Consider the following 25,746-nt stretch of genomic DNA (forward strand, 5'->3'; position numbering starts at 1 on the left):
GCGGGCAGAAGGAATGAAAGATGACAGACAAGGGAAAGGGAGGATGTTGCCTATCAGGGGACAACATGACATGCTCCCCCATTACAATGGTGGAGGGTTGAGTGGGGGCCATGTGCCAAGGACCGGGCTGCACTGCAACCAGTTCACAATGCAATTTTACCAGCCACTCGTAAAATCATAGCCGATGTTCCTACAACCTCGAAATATGGGTGCAGAGTACAGGGCAAATTATAATTCAGTAGATCGGAATAACCCCTCCCCCCTCCACTCTGTCCCCGGTGAATTCTGCTCCACTCACCTTGAATCCACCGGGGTCCAACAACTACTGAACGCTGATACACCACTGGCATAGTACTAACTGATCTAGAGGAGTGTCCCCACATCAGAAGACATTCTGGAGGTGGATTGCATTGCTAGAATAGATGGGGACCTCTTATGCCCATAACTGCTTTGTACCAGAAGACTGGCTGGTGAACCTAAAAATATGTCACAGTTAAACAATATATTGATTTAGTGGAGTCAGGGTTAAATGATATTAATCAGGATATAACCTTATGAGGTATATGTTAGATCCTCAGGTCTCATTTGCATGACCTGACTTTTTACATTACATGATTTCCTTCACAGTTGCCTCTCTTAGCTAACTAGTCCTTCTGTTTTTGCTCAATGGTGCGCAACCAGTCTTGCAGGATTCACCTAGCCCACATGTATCCTTCAAGAGAATATCTGGCACTGGTGACGAATCAAAGCCCTGGCAACAAGTATGCAGAGGACAGTGCAAGTGAAAGGTTTTTGTAAATACTGTAGAAGTGATATTGTGAGCATAACAAAATCCCCAAAGCAGATGTATCCAGACATTCTAAACTCTTATTTTTTTTTATGAGCAGACCACAGTGATCCAGTATACCCACCCACCTTTAAGCGTTCAACAGTGCAAATCTGCACCACTTACAAATATACATATTACACCAAAAGCTTTACGTCCAAATCCTATATACATATTAGAAATTCACGTATGTACATAGCAGAGCTTTCCAAAGCAAACAAAAAAGTTGTTTCTGACCTCCACAGTATAATACATGATCCCGTTTGCCTTCCACTCGAATATTTGACATCAACAGAAGCATTCCAAATCGAAACAGAAACTTCATGTTGGACATCTAGAGATAAAAAAGCACACTGTATAAGTCAACGGTTTTCGTAAACAGAGCATTATACTTTGAAATGAAAAATACAATTCCTTCTCAATCCGGTCACTATTTTATTTGTGGCAGTATATTTTGTATTCTTTTTGATCAACAAAGTGTCAGTAAGAGGAATAGGTGGACTAACGCATTTGCCCTCAAGATCGGTGAGTAACGTGAAGCATTAAAGTTCTAATCCTGATGGTTCTGCTTAAGTTTTCATACCTATAAGTTCAATAAAATGCATGCCAATTAGGTGGGAAACAACAAGCACTCGTTATCAACACCTAATGGCAAGTATAAGTATGAAATATAATGAAAAAGGTCCTAGCTATCATAACAGAAACTTTCAGTTCTATTAAGGACACAAAGGCGAGGATTAGCCTTATACTTCCTTCCTTCACTTTTAATTCCAGCAGTCTGAACATTACAAAGTTCAACAACTACATTTCCCATGAGAACCTGGGAAAAAAGCTCATCCAATCAGAGCAGTACAGCGTTTAATAATAGCCACCAGGAGAACAGAGCCACCTTCCTTGAGGTCACTCTGGTTTCCTGGAATCTGTCCCTAAGAAAAGAATTGCAAGCATAAACCAATGGGTTCATGAAATGAGAATTCACAGAAGATCACTATACTAGGAACTCCCAAACATTTGTCACATGTCATAAACATATTGTCAAGTAAGCATATTCATCCAATGAGAACACTGCAAAAACAAACCTTTTGTGCCATCGGGTGGGCATGAGAACTATATGAGAGAACAAAGGGTAGGCTAATCCTCACCTCTGTGTCCTTAAAAGAATTGAAACTTTCCGTTAGGATAACTTGGACATTTTTCATTCTAGGTCACGACCTGGAAGTGAGGATTATCCACCACTAGGTTTCCAGATTGGAAATGGATTTCAAATAAAACCTTTTGAATGTGGAGTCAGAAAAACAATTTGCTGAATTTAGGGTATCTTCCAGTCTAGCATCCAAAGAAAAGGCCTTAGATGCCATGGCATCCCTCACCGAATAGGCTACAAATCGAGAGACATCGATACCAGCCTCTTGCATTGCTCATCTGACCCATCTGGCAAAAGTAGGGGAAGAAACTGCATTGTGAGGTTGGTAAGAGCAATCAACAACTGCCGTTCACCTGGAGGATGAAAATTACTTACTTGCAAGTGAGGCCGTGTGTCGTTTTCTTCTCCGGTCAGGTCGGCGATGTATAATTTTTCTCCCCCGCAAGAGATTGATGCGTTGATTTCCAGAGAGGGCACCTCGGATCCAGGCAGGTTCACAATGACTTTGACGCTCAGTGACGATGCGTGAGAAATCTGGCCCAAGGTGTTGGAAAATAGCTATATGTGGGGCTTGCGTCATTATCAGCAGCCGCAACCAGATGTTGCGTTGTTTCTCCAGCCGCGATGCAGGTGAAGTGTCAATTTTAGCCGCGTTGAAGGTGGTACGTCAAAAACGTTCCATACGGTGTTCTGTGTGTGAATTTCAGTCCTTGTTCTGCCAACTTCACCTTTCAAAGGCCCACGGACTGGATGGGGCACCACTTGGCAGGGCAGGAGTCTCAGCAAACAGTCCAGGTTCTGGCAGAGGAAGTCTTTGATGGCCCTGAGACTTCAAAGGAGGCAAGCTCAGTTCAAGTCCTTGGAGATTCTTCTCAAGCAGGAATGCACAACAAAATCCAGTCTTTGTCCTTTTTCAGACAGAAGCAGCAACTGCAGGCCAACCCAGCAAAGCACAGTCACAGGCAAAGGGGCAGTACTCCTCATCCAGCTCTTCAGCTCTTCTCCCTGGCAGAGGTTCCTCTTGATTCCAGAAGTAATCCAAAAATCCAGGGTTTTGGGTCCACTACTTATACCCCTTTCTGCCTTTGAAGTAGGCAAACTTCAAAGGAAAGTCTCTGTTGTTTACCGGGCTCCTGCCTTGCCCAGGCCAGCCCCCAGACACACACCAGGGGGTTGGAGACTGCATTGTGTGAGGGCAAGCACGGCCCATTCAGGTGTAACTGACCACTCCTCCCTCTACTCTAGCTCAGATGGCTCTTCGGGATATGCAGGCTACACCCCAGCTCCCTTTGTCTCACTGTCTAGAGGGGTTTAACATATAGCCCAACTGTCAAACTAACCCAGACAGGGAATTCACAAACAGGCAGAGTCACAGAATGGTTTAAGCAAGAAAATGCCTGCTTTCTAAAAGTGGAATTTTCAAACTGACAATTCAAAAACCAACTTTACCAAAAGATGTATTTTAAAATTGTGAGTTCAGAGACACCAATCTCCAAATTTCTATCTGCTCCCAAAGGGAAACTACGCTTTAAAGTTATTTAAAGGCAGACCCCATGTTAACCTATGAGAGAGATAGGCCTTGCAAAAGTGAAAACAAATTTGGCAGTATTTCACTGTCAGGACATGTAAAACACATCAGTACACCTTTAACATACACTGCACCCTGCCCATGGGGCTACCTAGAGCCTGCCTTAGGGGTGCCTTAAATGTATAAAAAGGGAAGGTTTAGGCCTGGCAAGTGGGTACACTTGCCAGGTCGAATTGGCAGTTTAAAACTGCACACATAGACATTTCAGTGGCAGGTCTGAGCCATGTTTACAGGGCTAATTGTACAGCGCAGCAGGCCAACTAGTAGCATTTGATTTACAGGCCCTGGGCACCTCTAATGCACTTTACTAGGGTCTTAGTAGTAAATCAAATATGCCAATCATGGAGAAACCAATCACCAATACAACTTATACAGAGAGCATATGCACTTTAGCACTGGTTAGCAGTAGTTAAGTGCCCAGAGTCCTAAAACCCCACAAAACTGGTCATAAAAAAAATAGGAGGAAGGAGGCAAAACGTTTGGGGATGACACTGCAAAAAGGGCCAGGTCCAACAGGGATGAATACCCTACCTCTTATATCCAGGGTTCTCTTTGGCAAGAAATGAGACATAACGAGGTGGCCAACTTAGAAGACAACTGTTTCTCAATAAATATCTATAGGAGGGCCACGACTTAAACAGACTGAAAACCTTATTCACATCCCACAAGGTGGAATATATGGGCTCTGGCAGAATTGACAACCGTATTCCCTGCAACAGTTTGCAGACCAAGGGATGGTCCCCCACTGAACGACCATCAACTGGAAGGTGTGCTGCGGAAATGGCCAAACGGAATATATTCATCGACCTGTATGCCATATCATCAGAAGCTACAGCTGCCAAGAATTTTAGGATGTGGACATCTGCCACCACAAGATCCACTTGGCATTGGAGACACCAACCCAACCATCGAGATCAGGCGGAACGGTATCTTTTATTCATGTTATCTTACCAAGCTTTGGCGTGTAAAGCACCAGCATCTTGTGAAATTCCGAGGACTTTTCAACGTTCCCAGTAATTTGCCACGCCAAGAGTGGCAGGGAGCCTTTCAGGACTAGGTGATGGGTGCTGCCCGAGGATCCGGAAGAAGAGCCGGAAATAGGGTTAAAGGGATTGGAAAATCCCAAGAAAGTTCCAACAGATCTGGAAACCAAACTTGAGATCTCCAAATTGGGGTAATTACCACCAGATCCACCTACTGTCTCCGTACCTGCATGGAGACACTTATTATCATTGCAAATGGTGGAAAGGCGTGCCCCAACTCCTTGCCCCAATCCAGGAGAAATGCATCACTGGACAGTCTCATCCAGATTCTAACACCAACTGCAATACCTGCCCAGTTGATAGTCCAGCCGAGAGGCAAACAGGTCTATTGAGAAAGGACTCCAACAGTCCTGGATGTGACAAAAAACTCCTGGATGATGTTTACAGAAACTGGTATCCCTCCAGTGACAGGTTTGCCAATCCGCCACCTGATTAGTTTCCTCCAGGAGGTGTTCTGTTGACAGAGATCCAATTGGCCAGAAAATAGTCCCAGAATGTCCGAGCCAAGTCCGATAAGGATTCCCCACCTATGTGGTTGACATAGCAAACAGCCACCACATTGTCCATCTTGAGGAGGACATAGCACTACACTTTCCCTTTGGTCCAGCATTTCAACGCAAAGGACCCTGCCATGAGTCCCAGTGAGTTCCAGACAATTTATGTGTAGAGCCTGTTCCGCGGATGACCACTTTATGCCTGTGGAATATTCTCTGCAGCATGCTCCCCAACCCGAGCCGCTGGCATCCGGCTATCACTAGACTGGGTTGGGAACCAAAAATAACTCCGCTTTTCCAAGCCTCCGTATGTGCTATCTACCATTGCTATTCCTCTCTCGCTTCTACTGAGAGGGGAATGTATTGGGAATAGGTAAGGCCCTGTTGCAGATGGGAAATCTTGAGGCGTTGCACCTCCCGATAATGGAGTGGCCCTGGAAGAATGGCTTGCATGGAGGATGAAAGAAGACCAATGATTCGTGCTAGATGACGCAACAAATCCATGATTTGGACAGAGTCTGTCCCAGCTCGTGACATATCTTGGTCAGTTTGCGTGATGGGAGACTCAGGGTAGCCTGAACCAAGTCCACCATGAAACCCTAGAATTGCAGCGACCGGGTTGAGTAAAGAGAAGACATCTTCTTTTTTATCATAAATCCAAGATATTCCAGCAGGTGGATAGTCCACTACAGATGTTGAGTCAGATGCACTGGACATTGGTTCATGAGGAGCAAATTGTCTAGATAGAAGATAAGATGCACATCCCAGGCTCTTAGGTGTTTCAAACACTGGTTTTAGCATCTTGGTGAAGCACCATGGAAGATGGCCCAAAAGGGGGTGACATGTAGTATTCTAGAACTATTCTAGAACTAGAAGGTCAAGTGTTCGTGGAAGAGTCAGTCGGAGAGAGAGTGCCTGTGAGGAGTGGTGTTTAAGAAGCGTGTCTTGGATGGTTGAGCTGTTTAATTACCGGATATTAAAATAAAGGAAGACACTGCTAAAATATCGTGTGTGAAGTCTCTATGTTACACTGACGACGAGTGGGCGGACATCAGATCCTACAGCTCAACATCCCTGGACAGTGAATTTTCGACGATTCTGTTCTGGGCAAGTGATGACTGCTCTGTAGCATTTTCAAACTGTGCGTGTTTAAAGTCAACAAGGTACTGTACTGGATTTCTTTCCTTCACTTTGGCTTCTTCACAACATTCCTGTTAGCGGTGACGGTTATTTCTCGTGGAGCTCCCCTGTTATTGTTTGGAAATCTTCATGGGAGTCACGAAGGTTCTGACGTCGTTTCCGTTGTGACGCATGGACGTTTCTGCATGCGTCAATTTCCAGGATTTGTTTATACGTTTCTATGGCAACGGAATCATTCTCCTACTGCGGTAATTGACAGCATGTAATTGGTGACGTACGGTCTCTTGCTCTGACGCACGTATTTTCTTTCAAGTAGTTTGTACGCTGCTGTGGCAACAGCGTGTTTGTGACAACGAGGCTATATCTGCACAGCTTATTACATTGGGTACTTTGGTTTTCGTTGATTTTTGTGCATCGCTGATGCGCACAGCGTAAAGTCCATACATTTTTTTCAGTGGCATTCTCTGTCATCAAAGATTTCGAATGGATATGTGTACATCACTGATGTGTACAGCTCATCTAAGTTAAACGCATCTTTGTGCATCACTGATGTGCACAGCATAAGGACTCTGGACAGCTGAATAATACTGTGTGCTTCGCTGATGTGCACAGCATAGGGACTCTGGTCTGCTGAATAGTACTGTTCATACAATAAACATTTACTTGGTGAATCACTGATGCGCACAGCTTTGGAACTTATATGTGTGTGTCGCTAATGTGCTCAGCATCTCATAAGAACACAGATTAGTTACTGCTCACATCTTTTGGTAGTTCAACAGATTTGCAGGCCTAGAACGTCGCTGATGTGTTTGATGTATTCTTTGTAATAAGGGGTTAACGTGGATTTGTTGTTAGTGTTGCTGTTATACTAGAGGGCATTATAACGGTGTGTGTGTTGAAGAAGTAGCAAAATGCAAAATGTCACAGCACCTTCGTTTTTTCTTTCTTCTTCGGGTGAGCCTCCTTTCAAATGGGCAAAATGGAAAAAGGTGTTTGAACGTTATGCTAAAGTATGTGGGACCTCTTTGAGTGCTGAACGACGAACTGCCTTATTGCTTCACTGTTTGGGGTCAGACGGTCAAGAAATATTTGACCATCTTCCTGATGTTCCAGACAGTGAAGCAATAGACCTCAATGAGTATAAAATTTGCATAAGGAAATTAGACATTCACTATCTTCCCAAGGTGAGCACCATTTTAGAGCGGTACTACTTTGGGAAAAGGTTACAAAGGGAAGGTGAATCCATTGAGGACTATGTGACAGATCTCAGACGGCTTTCTTCTTCATGCAAAGTTGCTTCTCTGACTGATGAGCGAATTAGGGATCGGTTTAAGCTGGGCTGTAACATTGAGAAAGTCTGTGAGGAGTTTTGTCTCAGGGATGAACCCTCTCTCGAAGATGTGTTTGTTGATGGTTGCGAAAAGAATTGAGCATACACTTAAACGTGAGGATGTAATTAAGAAAGAATCGTCTAATGTGGTTTGCGCTGTTTCAGATAGTAACAAGAAAGTGCTTGGTACGAAGAAGAAGGAAATTCATTCTTCCTCAGCAGGTAGTGAGAGGAGATGTTTTAGGTGTGACAAATTGGGGCATTTTTCTAATGACAAAAAGTGTCCAGCTCTTGTACGTTCTGCAAGAAACAAGCAGGTTAAGAAAGTCCAAACAGAGTGCTTATGATGTTCATACTGGTGATGATGAGGGTTTGGCCGCTGGTGATTTAGATTGTGGACAGATTGTGCTACAAGTAGGTAAAGGTAGTGGCCCCCTGCACTTTATCCTTGTTGAGGGGGAAAGAACTCAGGTGCTGTTTGATTCGGGTGCAAAGATTACGATCAAATCTAATGATTTCCACAGTCGTCATCTTAAAGGCAGTGTTACTCTTCTTAAAGCAGACATCAAACCGTGTGCTTACGGGGGTGAGTTGATTCACTTGCGTGTCACACAAAGCTTCTGAAACTGATTCGGTGTTATAGCAGGCTTTGTCTCAAGAGTTTCCAAGAGTTTTTAGAAATTAATTAGGCTACTTAAAGGGTTGTCAACTTAACATCAAAGAAGTTCCAGGTTCAACTTCAGTTTGCAGTAAGGTTAGAGATGTTCCTGTCAACGTCAGGGAAGAAATGCTAAGTAAGTTGAATAGGATATTCTTCTAGTGAAGGGGAAGGATCATGTTGAACATGGTACAAGGGTCAGGCAGGTGTTAAAGAGGGTGAGTGATCACAATCTAACTGTCAAATTGGAGAAGTGCAAGTTTGGTACTAAGACTATTGATTATTTAGGTAATTAAACAGCCCAACCATCACACGCTTCTTAAACAACGCTCCTCACAGGCGCTCCCTCTCCAACTGACTCTTCCACCGTTTAGAGCCAGCCACGAACACTCAACCTTCTAGTTCCAGAATGCTGTCAAAACCAATGATCATCGTGTGTGGAATCTTAATAGGGTTGTTGAGTTTAAGGGTGGAGCTGTGCAGGATGATTCGTCCAAAGTTGAAAGTGACCCAGAAGAGGTGAGAGAAAGGAGCTATCCGAGGAGGTCTAACAGGAAATTGCAGAGCCCAGTTTATTTGAGAAACTATGCTTAACTCTTTATGTTTTTTTTGTGTGTGTGTGTGTGTTGTAGAGAGGGGGGTATGTAGTATTCTAGACCTATTCGAGAACTTGAAGGTCTAGTGTTTGTGGCTGGCTCTAAACGGTGGAAGAGTCAGACAGAGAGGGAGTGCCTGTGAGGACCAGTGTTTAAGAAGCGTGTCTTGGATGGTTGGGCTGTTTAATTACCGGATAACGAAATAAAGGAAGACACGGCTAAAATATAGTGTGTGAAGTCTCTATCTTACAGGACATGAATTAAAAAATCTGCGATCCCCACTGGAACAGTAAAAAGCACCTGTGAGGAGTAAAGATGGGACTTCTCAGGTAAGCGTTCTACTGATCTAGGCGGACCATCCAAACGTTTACCTGCAGGACGTCAAAGAGAAGGTGAATTCCCTCCATCTAGAAGTGGCGGTAAATGAGCTACTCGTTGAATTCCCTTATATTGATGACCAGGCGCTGACCGCAATCTCTCTTTTCCACCAGGAAAAGATTGCTGAGGAAAACCGATGGATGTAAGTTGATATGGACAATCGAGCCCGTCGCTAGATGCGCAATCTCCTGCTCCACCAACTCCGACTGTTCCAGAGGAAATGTCAAGGGAGCCAGCCTTCGAGGTTGATAAGGTGCCCTGTAGAATTCTATTTGGAAACCTTTGACCGTCTGAAGGACTCAAGCGTCCAACAAAAGGAACTCATAAACATGCCGAAATTGCTCCAATCTGCCCCCAACTTTCAGTCCCTCTGAGTTTGTACCCTTACCTTGGGAAGTGATGAGGGTGCAAATACCTCTGGAACCACCTCTGACACCCAGAGGATGGGGGTAACTTCTCGTCAGGTAGAAACGCCTGACTCTGGTTGGGCCTTGCCAAAGCCCACAACAGGAATCTGAACCTCGAGCGGGGGCTTGGTGAAATCCATGGCCAGTCAAGCGCCCCCTACCACGACCAGCTGCGGCAAAAACACAAGGCGTAAATGTTTGTCTAATCGAAGACTGGTCTTTATCAAATGAAGTAAATGTCTTCATAAATTTGCCCAATTCTCTGACAAAAGAGTCACCAAAGAGATTTTCTTGGGTAATAGGACCCGCCTCTGAGGTAGCCAACTCGCCCAGTTTCGGGTCTATTTTTATTAGGAGAGACCGCCGGCACTCCATTGAGGTCACACAGTTGGCGTTCTCAAGGAAGATGATAGCCCTTTGAGCCCAACTGGGTAATGCTTCAGGGGCTATTAGGGAGCCAAACGCATTGTCATCTTCTGCCATGTCCAGAATCTTTGCAAAAGGTTCTACAATGTACAGGAGTTCATCCTGGCAGGAGCGCCAGGAGGGATCTATCCTTTTCGTGGGATCTCAGATAAACGTCACCAAGAAAGTGGCACCTTTAGTATCTATCGCAGGGGTAAGGGCCACTTTACCGTCTAAAGAAGGCCTTGGGAAATCAGTTTTGAGACAGCTTCTAACCTCCTTATCAAGAGGTTTCTGCAGTCTAGCTGCAACATAGAAGGCTACATTGGGAGCGGGGCACCACTCCACAGAATGTGGATGCAGCAATTTATCTGTATCCAACATGTCAGAGGTGGAGGCATCTGACTTGTGGGTCCCATTAGGACTGTCATCTAGTGTTGAGGGATTGGTGGACAGGCACCAAGGCCTGCCATGGTCCACATCGCCACCTGAGGCATTATGAGAGAAGGAGGAGAGGGGGGTCTCGGGAAGTGCTAGGATAACCAGAGGTCAAAAGGGGCGATTGAGAGTCCATAAAGACCTTTTTAAGGCACGCAAAAGCATCGTTATCGCCCCCTGACTTGTATGAACGTTTGCATTTGGCCTCTGGATTAGAGGTGGTGGGCTTCCCCAGAGGTTTAGGGACCAAAGAGCTGGTATTGTCTTCCCTTTGGCCACGGGGTTTTGGCATTGCACCTGTAGTTACTCTATTCTCACCAGCTGAGTCACTATCTTGAAGATGGATGAATCCATCACGCGGCAGAACCGATCATCAATTGACAGGTAAGTAATGCCCTCCTTCTTCATATAGGTCTGTGGCTCGTCAAAGTCAGCCATAATATTTCTATTACTGGACAGGGGGGCACCAGAGTATCAGGAGTGGCAAGGTTAGGCTGCGCCAGGCAGTAAGGGAGCAATAATGAAGGGCAGTGCCCAAAATATCAGGGGAACCCAGCCAAGTATAGGCCACAGTGCCCTAGTTGCAGTAAGTAATGAGCCATCTGCAAATCCTAGGAAATCCTATATGCAAGATAGTTTTACCCTTGTCGTGTGTGTAAAATCACCGGCCGTTAACTCTCATGGAGGAATATGCCCAAATAGTGAATATTACATCCCCTGTGTTTCAAAACGGATGCGCACCTCTCTCCTCAATAAACAGGTGAGAGAGGCGCACTGACCGACTGGAGGTCAGGTCGTGCTCAGCACAAGTGCTGAGAGGTGCGCAGGCCCCCTAGCGGTCAGAGACCGCACTGCGCCAGAGAGCCAGGCAAAGAAAAAAGTGGCTGAGTAGGAACAAAAACGTTCCCGTGGCCGTGCAGGGGATGAAAAGAAAAAACAACAGCAACGAGCATTACAGTGGGTGACTCAGCCTAGCTACTGTACCACCGTAACAGTCAATAAACCAGCAATCCACACAGAAAAGCTACAAAGAAGCGAAATCACTTATCTTGGGCTGCTGGGGCACCAAAGAAGGGGGAGGATAGACGGTGCACGGTGGCTACTATTGAACGCTGTGTTTCTCTTATTGGACAAGCTGTTTTTTTCTTTACCCAAGTTCTCATGGGAAATGTAGTTGTTGAACCTTGTAATGTTATGGCTGCTGGAATTAAAAGTGAAGGAAGTATAAACCTAATCCTCGCCTCCGGGTCCTGACACAGAATGCACTTGATATTAGTATAAATCGTGTTACTGTTCAGTCACACCAAATACTGCATAAACAGACATTTTCACAGAATGCATCAACTCAATATAAAAGTAGTTGACTTAAATCAGCAAAATGTGTTTGTTGCTCATCCAGTGTAACAGTTCCACAAATAACTGAATGGCTTTAAGTGACCTTAGAAATTATACAATTTAAATTACAAGATTCTGAAACTTCGAACCAGGAAGTTACAACAGAAGAGGGCAGTCTGTAGAGTCGTTTCGCCAGCAATTTCGAAAAGTACGGGGTTGCATTTCTTGCTGGTAAATGTGAAAGAAAATGTACCATTGTATTTTGCATTTTGGCTGCTATCAAAGATCAGAACAAAGCAGTCACTGTCCTACTGATATCATTTTCTATTCCAAAGATCTAAAACAATCAAAGTAGGAAAAATACTTGAAAAAAGTTGATAATAACAAATTTAAATACCTGCAATCTGTTATTGCTGGAACAGGGTAACAATGCATGCACACAGAGGTGTCAGAATAAATAATTAATGAAATCACTGAAAGTACGTTAAGCCATTCTCGCAAGCAAGTCAATGACCACTCGACATTTACTTTTTTATTGAGTGTTTTATTGCAATGGGAGACCAAGAGCAACCTGCGACAGACTGAGAATGATGTGGGAGAAAGCAAAGGTGTTGTTGATGAAGACAAGAGTAAATAAATTGTGTTTGAATGTAGAGCATTATTAGAGTAGACAGGTTGGGCGTGCCAAACCATTAATACATTTTAATAAAATAATTAGCGTGGAACATAGACAAAAAAGGAAATGGAGGTGTCTTAAGTCAAATCAAATGAGGGGCATTCCCAAGAAAAAAATAGTACTGTTAATAAAGAACTTACAATGCATGCAAATACTTAGGTCTTCTGACGTCTGCCAAACAAGCAATATATCACCGTGTAAGAGTAGCCAGTTATGCTGGCAAATAAAATCCACCACACGTGTCCTAGAACAGAGGCCCGATTCTTATGAAAGGAGAAAACAACACCACTCCAACAGGCAGTAGACAAAATACACAGAAATAATAACAAAATATTTAAATTATCAAAGGACAGGAGCGAACGACGAGGCAAAAAATACCCTTTCAAATGGCTAGGGAAAGAACCCAGAGAAGGTGTGAGGCACAGGTGGTAGAAAACCTGGCAACCTGGGTTGCAGAGGTGTAAAGAAATGAGGTATAGTGGCTTAAAAAAGACAGACGTCAAACACTTAAGTGACCCACATAAAAGAGCAAAAGAATGCTCAAGTGCTGTGTCTCTTGTGAGTAGTCGCTATCTGCAGGAAATGGACCACATGTGGGTAAGCACAGGACAAGGGAGGCGCACCCAGTTAGTGGCAGAACTGGTGCAGATAGCTCGAGAATACTGGGATTGATGATAGAGAATGTGTTGGGCTCCAGTGAAGTGGACGTCAGAGGGAAACAGAAGACGGAAGCAGGAAAGGCCACGCTGCAAGCATTCCAAAATGGGGGGTGAGTCAAAACCTAGCACGTTTGTCTGCTCAGGTAGATCAGGAATTAAGCATGTTTTGAGGGGATAAACAGAAGGAGTCTCAAATTTGGTGTGAGCTGTTGCTCAGCTGACAAAAGGGTCAGATGACCACCCATTCAGTCACTGGATGGGAACACCCAACAAAGTTTTTAAAAAAGGAGGACAACATTTCACAGTAACCTTCCATATAATATGGTGGACACAAGCAGAATGTATGAAAGATACCCAGGTTAATCAAGGGTAGGTTGCTCCCCCTGCCGCTGCAGCTCCTCCAGGTTCCTGAGTTCCTGAGACCCACCTCACAGTAAGTACCCCCCACCTCCCAGCCCCTCGCCCTGCCCCGCGCTACTCACCCTCTCTCCTGCTTCTTTTCCTCCTCTCTGTCTCTTCCTCCTCGCTCATCCTCTGCAATCTTCTTCTGCACTCTTCTTCTCCCCGTCTTCTCTCTTCTTCTGTGTGCTCCTCAGCCTCTCCTGTCGCCTCTCTTCTTCCTCATCTTGCTCTGTGGTCCTCTGCCTTCTGCTCTTCGTCTTCTGTATCTTCTTTGTTGATCTTCTGTTCGTCTGCTCTTCTGCTTCTCCGTCCCCTGCATCTTCCTCTGTGTTCTTCTGTTCTTCTGTGTTCTTCTGTTCTTCTGTGTTCTTCGGTTCTTCTGTGTTCTTCCGGTCCTCTTCTGTTCTTCTGTGTTCTTCTCTTCTGTTCTTCTGGGTTCTTCTGTTCTTCTGTGTTCTTCTCTTCTGTTCTTCTGTGTTCCTCGGTTCTTCTGTGTTCTTCCGGTCCTCTGTGTTCTTCTCTTCTGTTCTTCTGGGTTCTTCCGGTCTTCGGTGTTCTTCTCTTCTGTTCTTCTGGGTTCTTCTGTTCTTCTGTGTTCTTCTCTTCTGTTCTTCTGTGTTCGTAGGTTCTTCTGTGTTCTTCCGGTCCTCTGTGTTCTTCTCTTCTGTTCTTCTGGGTTCTTCGGTTCTTCTGTGTTCTTCCGGTCCTCTTCTGTTCTTCTGTGTTCTTCCGGTCTTCTGTGTTCTTCTCTTCTGTTCTTCTGGGTTCTTCTGTTCTTCTGTTCTTCTGTTCTTCTGTGTTCTTCTGTGTTCTTCTCTTCTGTTCTTCTGTGTTCCTCGGTTCTTCTGTGTTCTTCCGGTCCTCTGTGTTCTTCTCTTCTGTTCTTCTGGGTTCTTCGGTTCTTCTGTTCTTCGGTCCTATCCGACTCCTGTCTCTTCCCGCCCCTGTCTCTGCCCTCCTGCTCCTGCCTCACCCCCCTCTATCTCTGCCCTCCTGCTCCTGCCTCACCCCCCTCTATCTCTCCCTATCACCCACATCTACCCTTTCGCTACCTGCCTCCCTCACTCCTCTACCTATCTCTCCACCTAACTCCCTCACTCACCCCCTCCTCCTATCTACCTATTTTTCTATCTCTCCACCTATCTCTCCATCTATCTATTTCCCTATCTCTCCCCCCGTCCCGACACCCCCTCTGTTACCTATCTCCCTATCCTCTCACTCTACCTCTCACCCTCACCCACCTCTACCACCCCCCCTCCCCTATCTTTTCAACCCTACTCCTATCTATTTCCCTATTCTCCTAAAACTCTAACACTCACCCCCTCTACCCTTAAACCCCCCTCCCCAGCTCTTCTCACTCTACCTGTCCCCCCCTCCCTTGCGCTTTCCCGCCGCGACCTCCTGCACGCCCCCGCCCCCCAGCTCCCATTCGTCCCCAGCTGGCCCCTCCCCCCCTCCTCCCTCTTATGGCGGCCGCTGCGCGACCGCGCCGCTGGCGCGCCAGAGGCACACCAAAGTCAAGCCCGTCTGCGCCCGTCCGCGCATGGTCCGCGCCTGGCCAGCGCCCAGCGCCACGACCCCTGGTCCCCAGCCCTCCCCTACCCCGCTGACCCGCTACGACCCCACCACCTTCCACGCCCTCAACCCCGGCTGCTCCAACACCTGCTTCCAAGCCCACCCCAAGCGCACCCATGGACCCTTCGCCTGTAACTCCTGCAAACGCATCTTCCACCATGCAACTACCACGACCACCAGCCCACGCGCCATCAACCACCTCAAGTGCATCCTGGTCAACACTCGCTCTGTCCACAAGCACGCCGTTGAACTCTGGGACCTGCTGGACTCCACAGCTCCGGACGTCGCCTTCATCATGGAAACCTGGATGAACGCCTCATCAGCTCCAGACATCGCCACTGCCATCCCCGAAGGCTACAAGATCTCCAGAAAAGACTGCACCAACCAAGTAGGAGGAGGCATCGCCATCGTCTTCAAAGACTCCATCAGCGTCACCACCTCCACCGAAGACACCCCTCTCGCCGCTGAAGATCTGCATTTTCAAATTCGCACCGACCCCAGGACCACCCTCAGAGGATCCCTCGTCACCATCCCCCCGGACCGCGCGCCCCTTTCAGCGACGCCATCGCCGACTTCATCTCCCCGCACGCCCTCGCCGGACTACATCCTCCTAGGCGACCTCAACTTCCATCTGGAACAGAACGACGACCCCAACACCACCGCCCTGCTCGACAACCTCGCCAACCTCGGCCTCAAGCAACTGGTGAACACCACCACCCACATCGCCGGACACACGCTCGACCCTATCTTCTCCGCCAGCAAACACATCTTCTTCAGCCACACCTCCGCTCTACACTGGACCGACCACAGCTGTGTCCACTTCACATTCCGACGCGAGACCCGCCACCTCCGCACTCAACCCATCCCTCGTTGACAGTGGAACAAGATCCCGAAGAGCAACTCTTCTCCGCACTCGCCGCCAACCAACCCACCCTCACCACCGACCCCAACGACGCAGCCCTCAGCCTCACAAACTGGATCTCCCACTGCGCAGACAACCTTGCTCCCCTCAAATGCACGCATCGACAGACCAACACCAAAAAACCTCTCTGGTTCTCTGACACCCTCAAAGAATCAAAGAAAACTTGTAGCACCCTCGAGAAGGCCTGGCGCAAGGACCACACCGCTGACAACATGACCGCCCTCAAGAACGCTACCCGCGAACACCACCACCTGATCCGCGCTGCCAAAAGGGACTTTTTCACCGACAGACTAGACAAAAACAGCCACAACAGCAGAGAACTTTTCAGCATCGTCAAGGAGTTCTCCAACCCCAACGCCAACGCAAACGCCGTCACGCCCTCACAGGATTTGTGCGAATCCCTCGCCACCTTCTTCCACCGCAAGATCAGCGACCTCCACGACAGCTTCGGACACCAGACCCAACCTAACATCACCGATCCCGCACCCCCGGCCTTCACCCTCAACAACTGGACCCACATCAACACTGAAGAAACCAAATCCATCATGAACTCTATCCACTCCGGCGCCCCTTCGGACCCCTGCCCTCACTTCATCTTTAATAAAGCCGACGACATCATCGCCCCGCACCTCCAGGCCGTCATCAACTCTTCTTTTTCTTCTGCTACCTTCCCCGAATGCTGGAAACACGCCGAAGTCAACGCCCTCCTAAAGAAACATACGGCTGACCCGAGCGACCTGAAAAACGTCCGCCCCATCTCTCTCCTGCCTTTCCCTGCCAAGGTAATAGAGAAGACCGTCAACAAACAGCTGACCACCTTCCTGGAAAACAACAACCTGCTCGACCCTTCACAAACCGGATTCCGAACCAACCACGGCACGGAAACCGCCCTCATCTCAGTCAGACGACATCAGAACCCTGATGGACAACGGTGAAACAGTCGCCCTCATCCTCCTCGACCTCTCGGCGGCCTTCGACACCGTCTGTCACCGCACCCTAATCATCCACCTCCGCTCCACCGGGATCCAAGGCCAGGCCCTGGACTGGATCGCCTCCTTCCTCTCAAACCGCTCCCAAAGAGTTTACCTCCCACCATTTCGCTCAGACCCCACCGAGATCATCTGCGGCGTACCTCAAGGCTCATCGCTCAGCCCGACACTCTTCAATGTCTACATGAGCCCCCTCGCCAACATCGTACGCAAGCACTACATCATCATCACCTCCTACGCCGACACCCAACTTGTACTCTCCCTCACCAAGGACCCCGCCAGCGCCAAGACCAACCTACAAGAGGGTATGAAGGACGTCGCAGATTGGATGAGGCTCAGCCGCCTAAAGCTGAACTCTGACAAAACGGAAGTCCTCATCCTCGGCAACACCCCGTCCGCCTGGGACGACTACTGGTGGCCCACGGCCCTCGGCACCGCACCGACCCCCACAGACCACGCCCGCAACCTCGGCTTCATCTTGGACCCCCTTCTCACCATGACCAAGCAAGTCAACGCCGTGTCCTTCGCCTGCTTCCTCACCCTCCGCATGCTCCGCAAGATCTTCCGCTGGATCCCCGCCGACACTAGAAAAACCGTGACCCACGCCCTCGTCACGAGCCGTCTGGACTACGGCAACACCCTCTACGCTGGGACCACCACCAAACTCCAAAATCGCCTGCAACGCATTCAAAACGCCTCGGCCCGCCTCATCCTCGACGTACCCCGCAACAGCCACATCTCCGCACACCTGAGACACCTGCATTGGCTCCCAGTCAGCAAAAGGATCACCTTTCGACTTCTCACCCACGCACACAAAGCCCTCCACAACAAGGGACCGGAATACCTCAACCAACGCCTCAGCTTCTACGTCCCCACCCGCCTCCTCCGTTCCTCCGGCCTCGCGCTCGCTGCCGTCCCTCGCATCCGCCACTCCACGGCGGGTGGGAGGTCTTTCTCCTTCCTGGCAGCCAAGACCTGGAACTCCCTCCCCACCAGCCTCAGGACCACCCAGGACCACTCCGCTTTCCAGAGACTCCTAAAAACCTGGCTTTTCGAGCAGCAGTAACCCCCCCCTTTCCCCTAGCGCCTTGAGACCCGCACGGGTGAGTAGCGCGCTTTATAAATGTTAATGATTTGATTTGATTTGATTATAAAGGTGGTGCCCTAGGGAAGGTGCTGGGATAGGGGGGGCCAACTTCTCTCCTCTGCAAAATACCCTTTACAAAAAATAAGATATGCAAGACCACTTATGGAGGTAAATAGAAGCAACATGCCTTTGGTCTAAAGTATATGCTCATGTGCCCAGCGAATTGAAAGGTCATTTCAAGGAGGAAAACGATGCATTTTTCAGATCCAAAGACAATCTGCGTTTGGGATAATGACTGGAAAAAAAACAGGTGACAAACTACAGCATTCATGAAGTCAAGAGGCATCTGGCAATCAAGGACCTCACAATCTAGCAAGAAACGCACAGGGTAATAGTCCGATCGGCAAAGTATAGTAGCTGCGATACATGATCACTGTGTTTTCTCTAAGGCCTGTGAGATCCAAGAAATTCAGATTTGATCTAGGACTAAGGGCCAGATGTAGGAAACAAATAGCGAGTCGCAAACGGCAAAAATTGCCGTTTGCGACTCGCTATTCGCGTTTCCCAATGCAGAAATGCATATTGCGATTCGGTACCGACTTGCAATATGCATTTCAGAATCGCAAATAGGAAGGGGTGTTCCCTTCCTATTTGCGATTCTGAGTGGTATGCAATACCATTTGCGACCGCATATGCATATCGCAGTTACCATCCACTTTAAGGAAAACGGGCTACACTTAAAAAAAAAAAAAAACTGCTTTATTTAAAGCAGTCACGAACATGGAGGCCTCCATGTTTGCGAGTGCCTAGACTCGCTATGGGGCCGCAATTAGCGACCCACCTCATGAATATTAATGAGGTGGGTCATTGCGACCCCATAGCGAGTCGCAGTCGGTGTTTGAGACACCGTACTGCATACCAATTTGCGAGTTGCAAATTGCGAGTCGCAGGGACTCGCAATCTGCAAGTCGCAAATTAGCATTTTGCTACATCTGGCCCTAAGTCACTGCTCCCAGCATGCCTTGCTGGCTGAGCAGCCTTACAAGTGTTTCTATGCAAAATAAATCAAAGGAGGAGCCGATATACCCTCTAGAGCCTGTCTACGTTGAAACACAGAACAAAAAGAAAATGGGTGTAGTATGATAGATCAGACAACTTTCGTTATCAGCAATATCACTCTAATTGTTATTGACCGGATTATTGCTATCCGACATATGAAATTTCATAGCTTTGTTTTCAATGTGGAATTAGATTTTTAGCTCCTTATATTACATACACCACCACGCTTATTTGCTAAAAAAATGTGTCATTTACCGTGAATGTAAAATTCAATTCAATTAGTACAAATATCAAAAACCACATATCATCAATACTACACAACCCCTGTATAAAAATGACTCTAAACCATGATGGTCATTCCCAAATTGTAAATTCTGAGCCATCGAAATATAGTCCACTCAAGGTAAAGACCCGCTAGAACCTTTATGTGCCCAACATAACTACTGGTTGGAAGCAACAGTCCACAATTCAATTGTTTTCTTTGGGTCTTTGTAGAGGGATTCTTATAATCTCTATAGTCGATGCATTTCAGCCTATTTATTAAAGGCCTCCTCAGGACAACACAAGAATATGTAAAACCACTGATATCAGCGGTCCACCAATCTATGAGTGGAGACTCTACAGATGAGGCCGATCAGTCCTCACAACCTTCAGACAAAAACCAATTCAATTGGGGAGTCCCACTGATGATCGTGTGGAGAACCACTCTGGAAGCACCCGCTCGACTCAGGCATTTGCAGGTGCCTGGCAAAGAATTGCTGGCTGCCTGCTTGCCTTTTTTGCTTAGCAGCTTTACAAGTGTTTCTGGCCTGGACTTTTTCCTTCTCAGAACATAAAGAAACAAATATACAATGTAGGTTTGCGAATGAAGTGGATGAAGCACAAGAGATGAGCATAGCAAATAGGTTTGTTAGTTCTCTCAGAAATAAGAGATACACCCAAGCACATTTTCAGAGCTGTTACTGCCCTGGCATGAAACTTTGGTCCATGAAACAGAAGAAACATTCCTTTGAATTGTAGGGTGTAGATAGGGTAACAAACAATACTGGAAAGAAAATTAGAATGCATAAACATAAGGGAAAAAAACATAGAAATACAATATGACAAAGCAAAAATAACAATGCGAGTACCACTGTGAAACAACAAAGGGTTTTTCTCAGACCCGCAACACTTCTAGGAGACCAGAAAACAGGTGCTCGATCAGAAAATCATTCAAATAGATGAGTGGATGAGACATGTGACATGCCACTTTTGTCAAGACACCGGACTACTCCTAACCCAATCATCCGATTGATGCACTACTGCACATTCCTTGTCTTAGGAAATACCGAAATCCTGTCCTTGTTCCATGCCCCACATGGCCAATAACCTTGGTGACCAATACGGGTGCAAAATAATTAGATTTAACTTTGAGCAATAATCTGTTATTCTGATTCTGACCCAATCACCCCCACACATAGACCTTGCATCAAAACCATTACCTTGGCCAGAATATCTATTCTGAACAATCTTTCTCACATCTGCCACTTTGTTCACTTAGACTCTGATAAACAACTCTGCAGCCTAACCATTCCAGAATTAGCTTCCACTCTGGGACACACCCTCGTAATACAACAAGAGGGGTGTGCTGACATGCGGGGTCATCCTGACACCCATAGCATGTACCTCAACATATTCTTTAAATGCATCATACTGACAAGAGTAACTGTTCCTTATTGGTCCTATTTGCATGCTCCACCAACCCATTGTTTCTAGCGTGATATAATGATGTCCTCATATGCTTAATTCCTGACTCAGTCAAAAATGTCCCCACCTTTTCAAACGCCAAGAGGGGACAACTATGAATCAGTAACTCACTAAGGTATCACTCCTTGCAAAATATCTTGGAGGAAGTCAATTACATTGTGAATGCAAACGTTGTCCTCAAGTCTCACCTCAAAACATTTGGACATGAAATCCCTGAGCACCAGCTCATACTTTGGTGCCTAAAAGTTAACTTGCTCCAAGACAGCAGTGATGCTCAACCAGGGTTACTAGTTAGGTCTTAGTCAACTTGGTTTTGTCACTAACAATGCATGCCGTACTATCCCTCAAGCGCCCCTCTGGTGCCTTGCTGATGACCAGCGGCCAACAGTCTGCTTTAACTATACGCTTCACTGCCTTAGTACCAATGAGACCCGCACAGGCAAGACTCGGCACTCTTTTTCTTAATTTCACTGAAACACACTACAAATCCAATCACCATAGCAAGCTCGCATTGCACAACACCACCAACAGTACCTAACAATATGACATTTTCTCAGATTATTCACAAGTGGCCATCATTCAAATACTTAGTTTATAACCAGTTTCAGCACAATATGTTCCTGAAAACACCTCCTTCACTCTCACATTCTCCTAGAGTACCTCCAGCACGCTTCTCTGCCAAGACTCACCACACACACACACACACACACCATTGCCACATCAACTCATCTACTTCTAATAGTAATGGCATACTGGACAGGAAGTAAGCAGCACAGTTCTTCCTCCCATGTACATACTAAAAGTTGAAGTAGAATTACTTCAGGTGGACTTGCCATTTCTTAATTTCAGAAGTAGCCTTAACACCACCAAATGTGCTAAACAAGTCTACCACAGGCCTATGGTCTGTCCACAACAGAACACATGAGCCCACACGGTGGGAAATGTGGACACCAGAATATATTGCCAAAGCCTCGTCCTTAATCACAGAAGACATAGATTTGGCACATCTCAATGCTATGGAGGCAAAAGCCACAACTTATTCTTGTGTCAATTCTTTTAGAGAAAAATAGAACCCAATCTGTGGTAGCTGATGTCTGTCAAAATTATGTTGGTGGCTCAGGTGCCAAATGAAGAGGATGAAGCACAATTGATGAGCACAGCAAATAAGTTTCTTGGTTTCTAAGAAACAACTGATGCAACAAAGCACATTACCAGAGCTGTTACTGCTCTGGCATGAAACTTTGTTCCATTAAACGGAAAAAAACATTCCTTTGAATTGTAGGGTGTAGATAGGGTAACAAACAATACTGGAAAGAAAATTAGAATGCATAAAAATAAGGGAAAAAACATAGAACTACAATATGACAAAGCAAAAATAGCAATGAGAGTCCCACTGTGACTCACCAAAGGGTTTTTCTCAGACATGCAACAGTTCTAGGAGACGAGAAAACGGGTGCTCCATCAAAACATCATTCAAATAGATGAGTGAATGAGACATGAGACATGCTACTTTTGTCAAGACACCGGACTACTCCTAACCCAATCATCCAATTGATCCACTACTGCATATTCCTCATCTTAGGAAATACCGAAATCCAAAGATGTGACCCTAGAACATGACTGACCCTTAATCATTTCAAAGGCAGACACACTCCTCTGTGCATGCAAACCTCTTTTTTAACAGTTTATGCATGGACACTGGTTTAACAGCAAAACAAGGAACAAATTTGGAGTAGAACTCGATTACCCAAGGATGATCTCAACTGAGCTTTGTTCTAGAACAGGGTACCTTCAACAACCATCAATATCTGGACCTTAGGTGAATCACCATCCCTCGAAGAATGGTGTCGTAAGTAATCTACACCCTTCTCAGCAAATCTACACTTGTAAGGTCAAACCTTGTTCCTTCAAAATTCCTAACACCTCATTCATTCTGACATTAATTTCTTGCATATCCATTCCCTAAAACAGGATGTTTCCCCAAAAATACATTACATCACTTGTGTTTCAACAGTGTCCTCAAAATCCTTTGGGACACGAAGATGCAAAGGCTATGCATGTAGCAGTAAGTACCCTCTGGTGTTACAATTGACTCCACCCATGGCACTGTATTGTGGTAAGCGGCTGACATGTAGAGAGAGGAATGTCTCCACATCTTTCAATTTGCACAGTATTTAATTTATGTTGGGCTAACCATTTTGAACTGTCCATGGGCTATATTATACACTGACCACCTATTTTTTCCATTTCCTTGCATAACTCTTCCCTAAGATTCAGTTGCACCTCAAAAACATTATGTTCAATGGGCACAGAACCCTGCTTCAACAGAATTGTGAGCTGAAAACCCTTGAGTCTTTCTAGTTTGTTGCTGAAAACACTGGTGTAGTTCTCCATCCACCTCTCACTACAGAATCCTCACTGGCAGTGCTGGCTACAACAGGGGTGTGAAATTTCATTTAAAATCTACTTGCCCAAGGGACAGGATGCTTCATAATCTACTTGTTCTGTTGCTGTACAGGAGGGTGGCAAATTATTGTAGCTTTCTCACTGAATCAAACCTCTGATAAAATCTCTCTGATTAGGTTAGAGATTATATTACTTCAGGGTTTGATTCTAGTAAGACAATGATTTTGCCACCACTTTTTCACAAATCTCAAAATAGGTAGGAAGCAGTAGTTACAAGGTTGAAATATCCTAGGAGTCTGTGCACACCCACAAACTTAAATGTTTAAGGGTATTCGAGAAATTATTCTCAATCTCCTCCCGACATGGGAAAATGCTGGAAATTTACACTTGACATGGATAGGAGTAAAACTTATTCCAGAGTGTGAAAGAGGATTGTAAGAAAAGTGAATTTACAGTACCTATGCAGATTTTTGAATTAGTGAATATACATATGTATATTTGCCCAGATAAATATAGAAATTGCAAACATTTGCTACAAGTACAGTTTACAGCCCTACTTCTTCAAATTCTAGTTAATTCTTGAAGGTTGTGAATCTGCACCTGTGCAAGGACAGGACTGGTAAGCTTTTGTAACCTTCTTGAGGAAGAGGGCTCCTAATTTATTTTAACGTTGCCCCTAATGGTTTCAAATCAATTTTTCATTATTATTATTTTCAGTATTTGCATGAATCAAACATATTTTACATTATGCCTCCGGGAAATGTTATCTAAAGATGCTTTACTTTCCTAATTGATTCCACTGCCTGCCAATCACTCTTACAGCCCCTTTGTTTAAAGAACTACATTTTCAATGTGAACTCCCACACTGAATATACCAACAAATTTGCAAGACTAGCTATACACTCACTCATGTGATATGTGGACTGTGAGTGGTGGAGTTGTTTCAAAGGCTTCATATTACCCTCTAAATGAATCCCCTAGTTTCTGTCAGGGATTTGACATTAACATGTTATACTGTATCTGAGTTGCTATCTTTCTATCATACGCAGGAGTAAGCCCTTTCTTGTTGCTATTGCTACCTTTGTCGAGTTAAAGTTACAAAGGAAGTAACCTGATTAATGAACTGGAATGAAATAGAACATTAGGCCGCACATTCTCTTTATGCCTTCAATCTCTTGTTTGTAAACATTAGGAATGCTTAGGAACAGGCTCACACATGAATAGTGTTGACAAAGACCCCCCCCTCCAATAATTTGTGGAACTTGCTTAGATGGACAGAGACAAACATCCAACCTTCACTGCTAGACGGTGTTGTAGCGGAACAGTTTTAGCCATAGTACTAAGAGACTTGATGTTTTATTCTGGCTTAGTCACTTTGCAAAAATAAGCTGCTTGCGAACTCTGTATTAAACGCCCGAGCGTATTCTCCACACTATAGCATTCCTTTGGTATGAGTAGCCCCAGAGTCTCACCATCAGAACCACTGACACTCCAGTTGAGTAGTAGCAAGCGGAAAATTGAGGAATCAGGTGACACGTTTTTGTTAATCCAGGCCTCTTTTTCTGACAATGTGTGCGCTCTTCGGCAGTGACTTTTTTTTAAAACATATTTCTCTGCTCCTTTCTTTGAAGGCATGTGAATAAAATCAAACTAAACACTGGTGGCAAGTCATAAGAAAACAAGTCTGTACCCTAACAATCATTTAATTTTCCTTGTAGGGGAGAACACCAAGTCACATAATACACACACTTAAATGTGGTATAGTACTAAAGTTATGGACAAATAACGTACCCCCTAATTACCATTACGTGATAGAGGTTGGAGACTAACTGAAGACTCGAGCCAAGCTGGAACCAGGTGCCTGGCTCAGCTTGATATAGTCTTGGATCCTCAGACCCAAAACGAGCTAAGTCTTCATGTGGCTTCTGTCTGCCACCCATGCTCTAATCTCATGCACCAAGAATTAGAGGAAAAAAAGCATTTACTTTTGAAGTAAAACGAGAGAACGAGAAATAGATACCCATCTAGTGACTGAAAAGCAGCAAGGGAAAGCAGAAAAACCTGGGATCAATCCCGGCTTCACCACTTCACCAAACTGTGTGGTGCTAGCCAATTGTTTTATTTCACTGTGCCTCCTTCATGATCACCTATGGGAGCACCCTGAAATACACACGTTCAAGATGTGTGCTAAATATAAACTGCTTGTCTTTGATGTAGTAGACTATAAAATTGTTCCATGTAGAGCAACAAGCTAGGCAACACAGAGGGTGCACATGACAAACATCATTGCCTCTAGGTTCACTTGTGGCGCTGTCATCAGAGATGAGGGCCAGCATGAATGTTTTAAGTTCACTTACTGTAGTAAGGTGAAGCACTTCCACAGTTTAGAAAAATACACTTTTTTGAGTTTTCCAGATAATGTTTGTTGCACAATTTCTTTAAA

General features: G+C 45.6%; 1 protein-coding gene across 4 annotated transcripts in view; it reads right to left on the minus strand.

Annotated features, from left to right (window-relative positions):
* CNPY1 (canopy FGF signaling regulator 1) overlaps positions 1-25,746 on the minus strand; it is a 402,515-nt gene that overhangs the window by 252,357 nt on the left and 124,412 nt on the right. For all 4 annotated transcript variants that reach the window (XM_069211139.1, XM_069211142.1, XM_069211140.1 and 1 more), the window contains one exon: positions 1,064-1,160. In XM_069211139.1, the coding sequence (XP_069067240.1) occupies positions 1,064-1,160 (97 nt within the window). The remainder of the gene's footprint in view (positions 1-1,063; positions 1,161-25,746) is intronic.

This window comes from Pleurodeles waltl, chromosome 10, assembly GCF_031143425.1.
Source record: "Pleurodeles waltl isolate 20211129_DDA chromosome 10, aPleWal1.hap1.20221129, whole genome shotgun sequence".
In the NCBI taxonomy this organism is placed as follows: Eukaryota; Metazoa; Chordata; class Amphibia; order Caudata; family Salamandridae; genus Pleurodeles; species Pleurodeles waltl.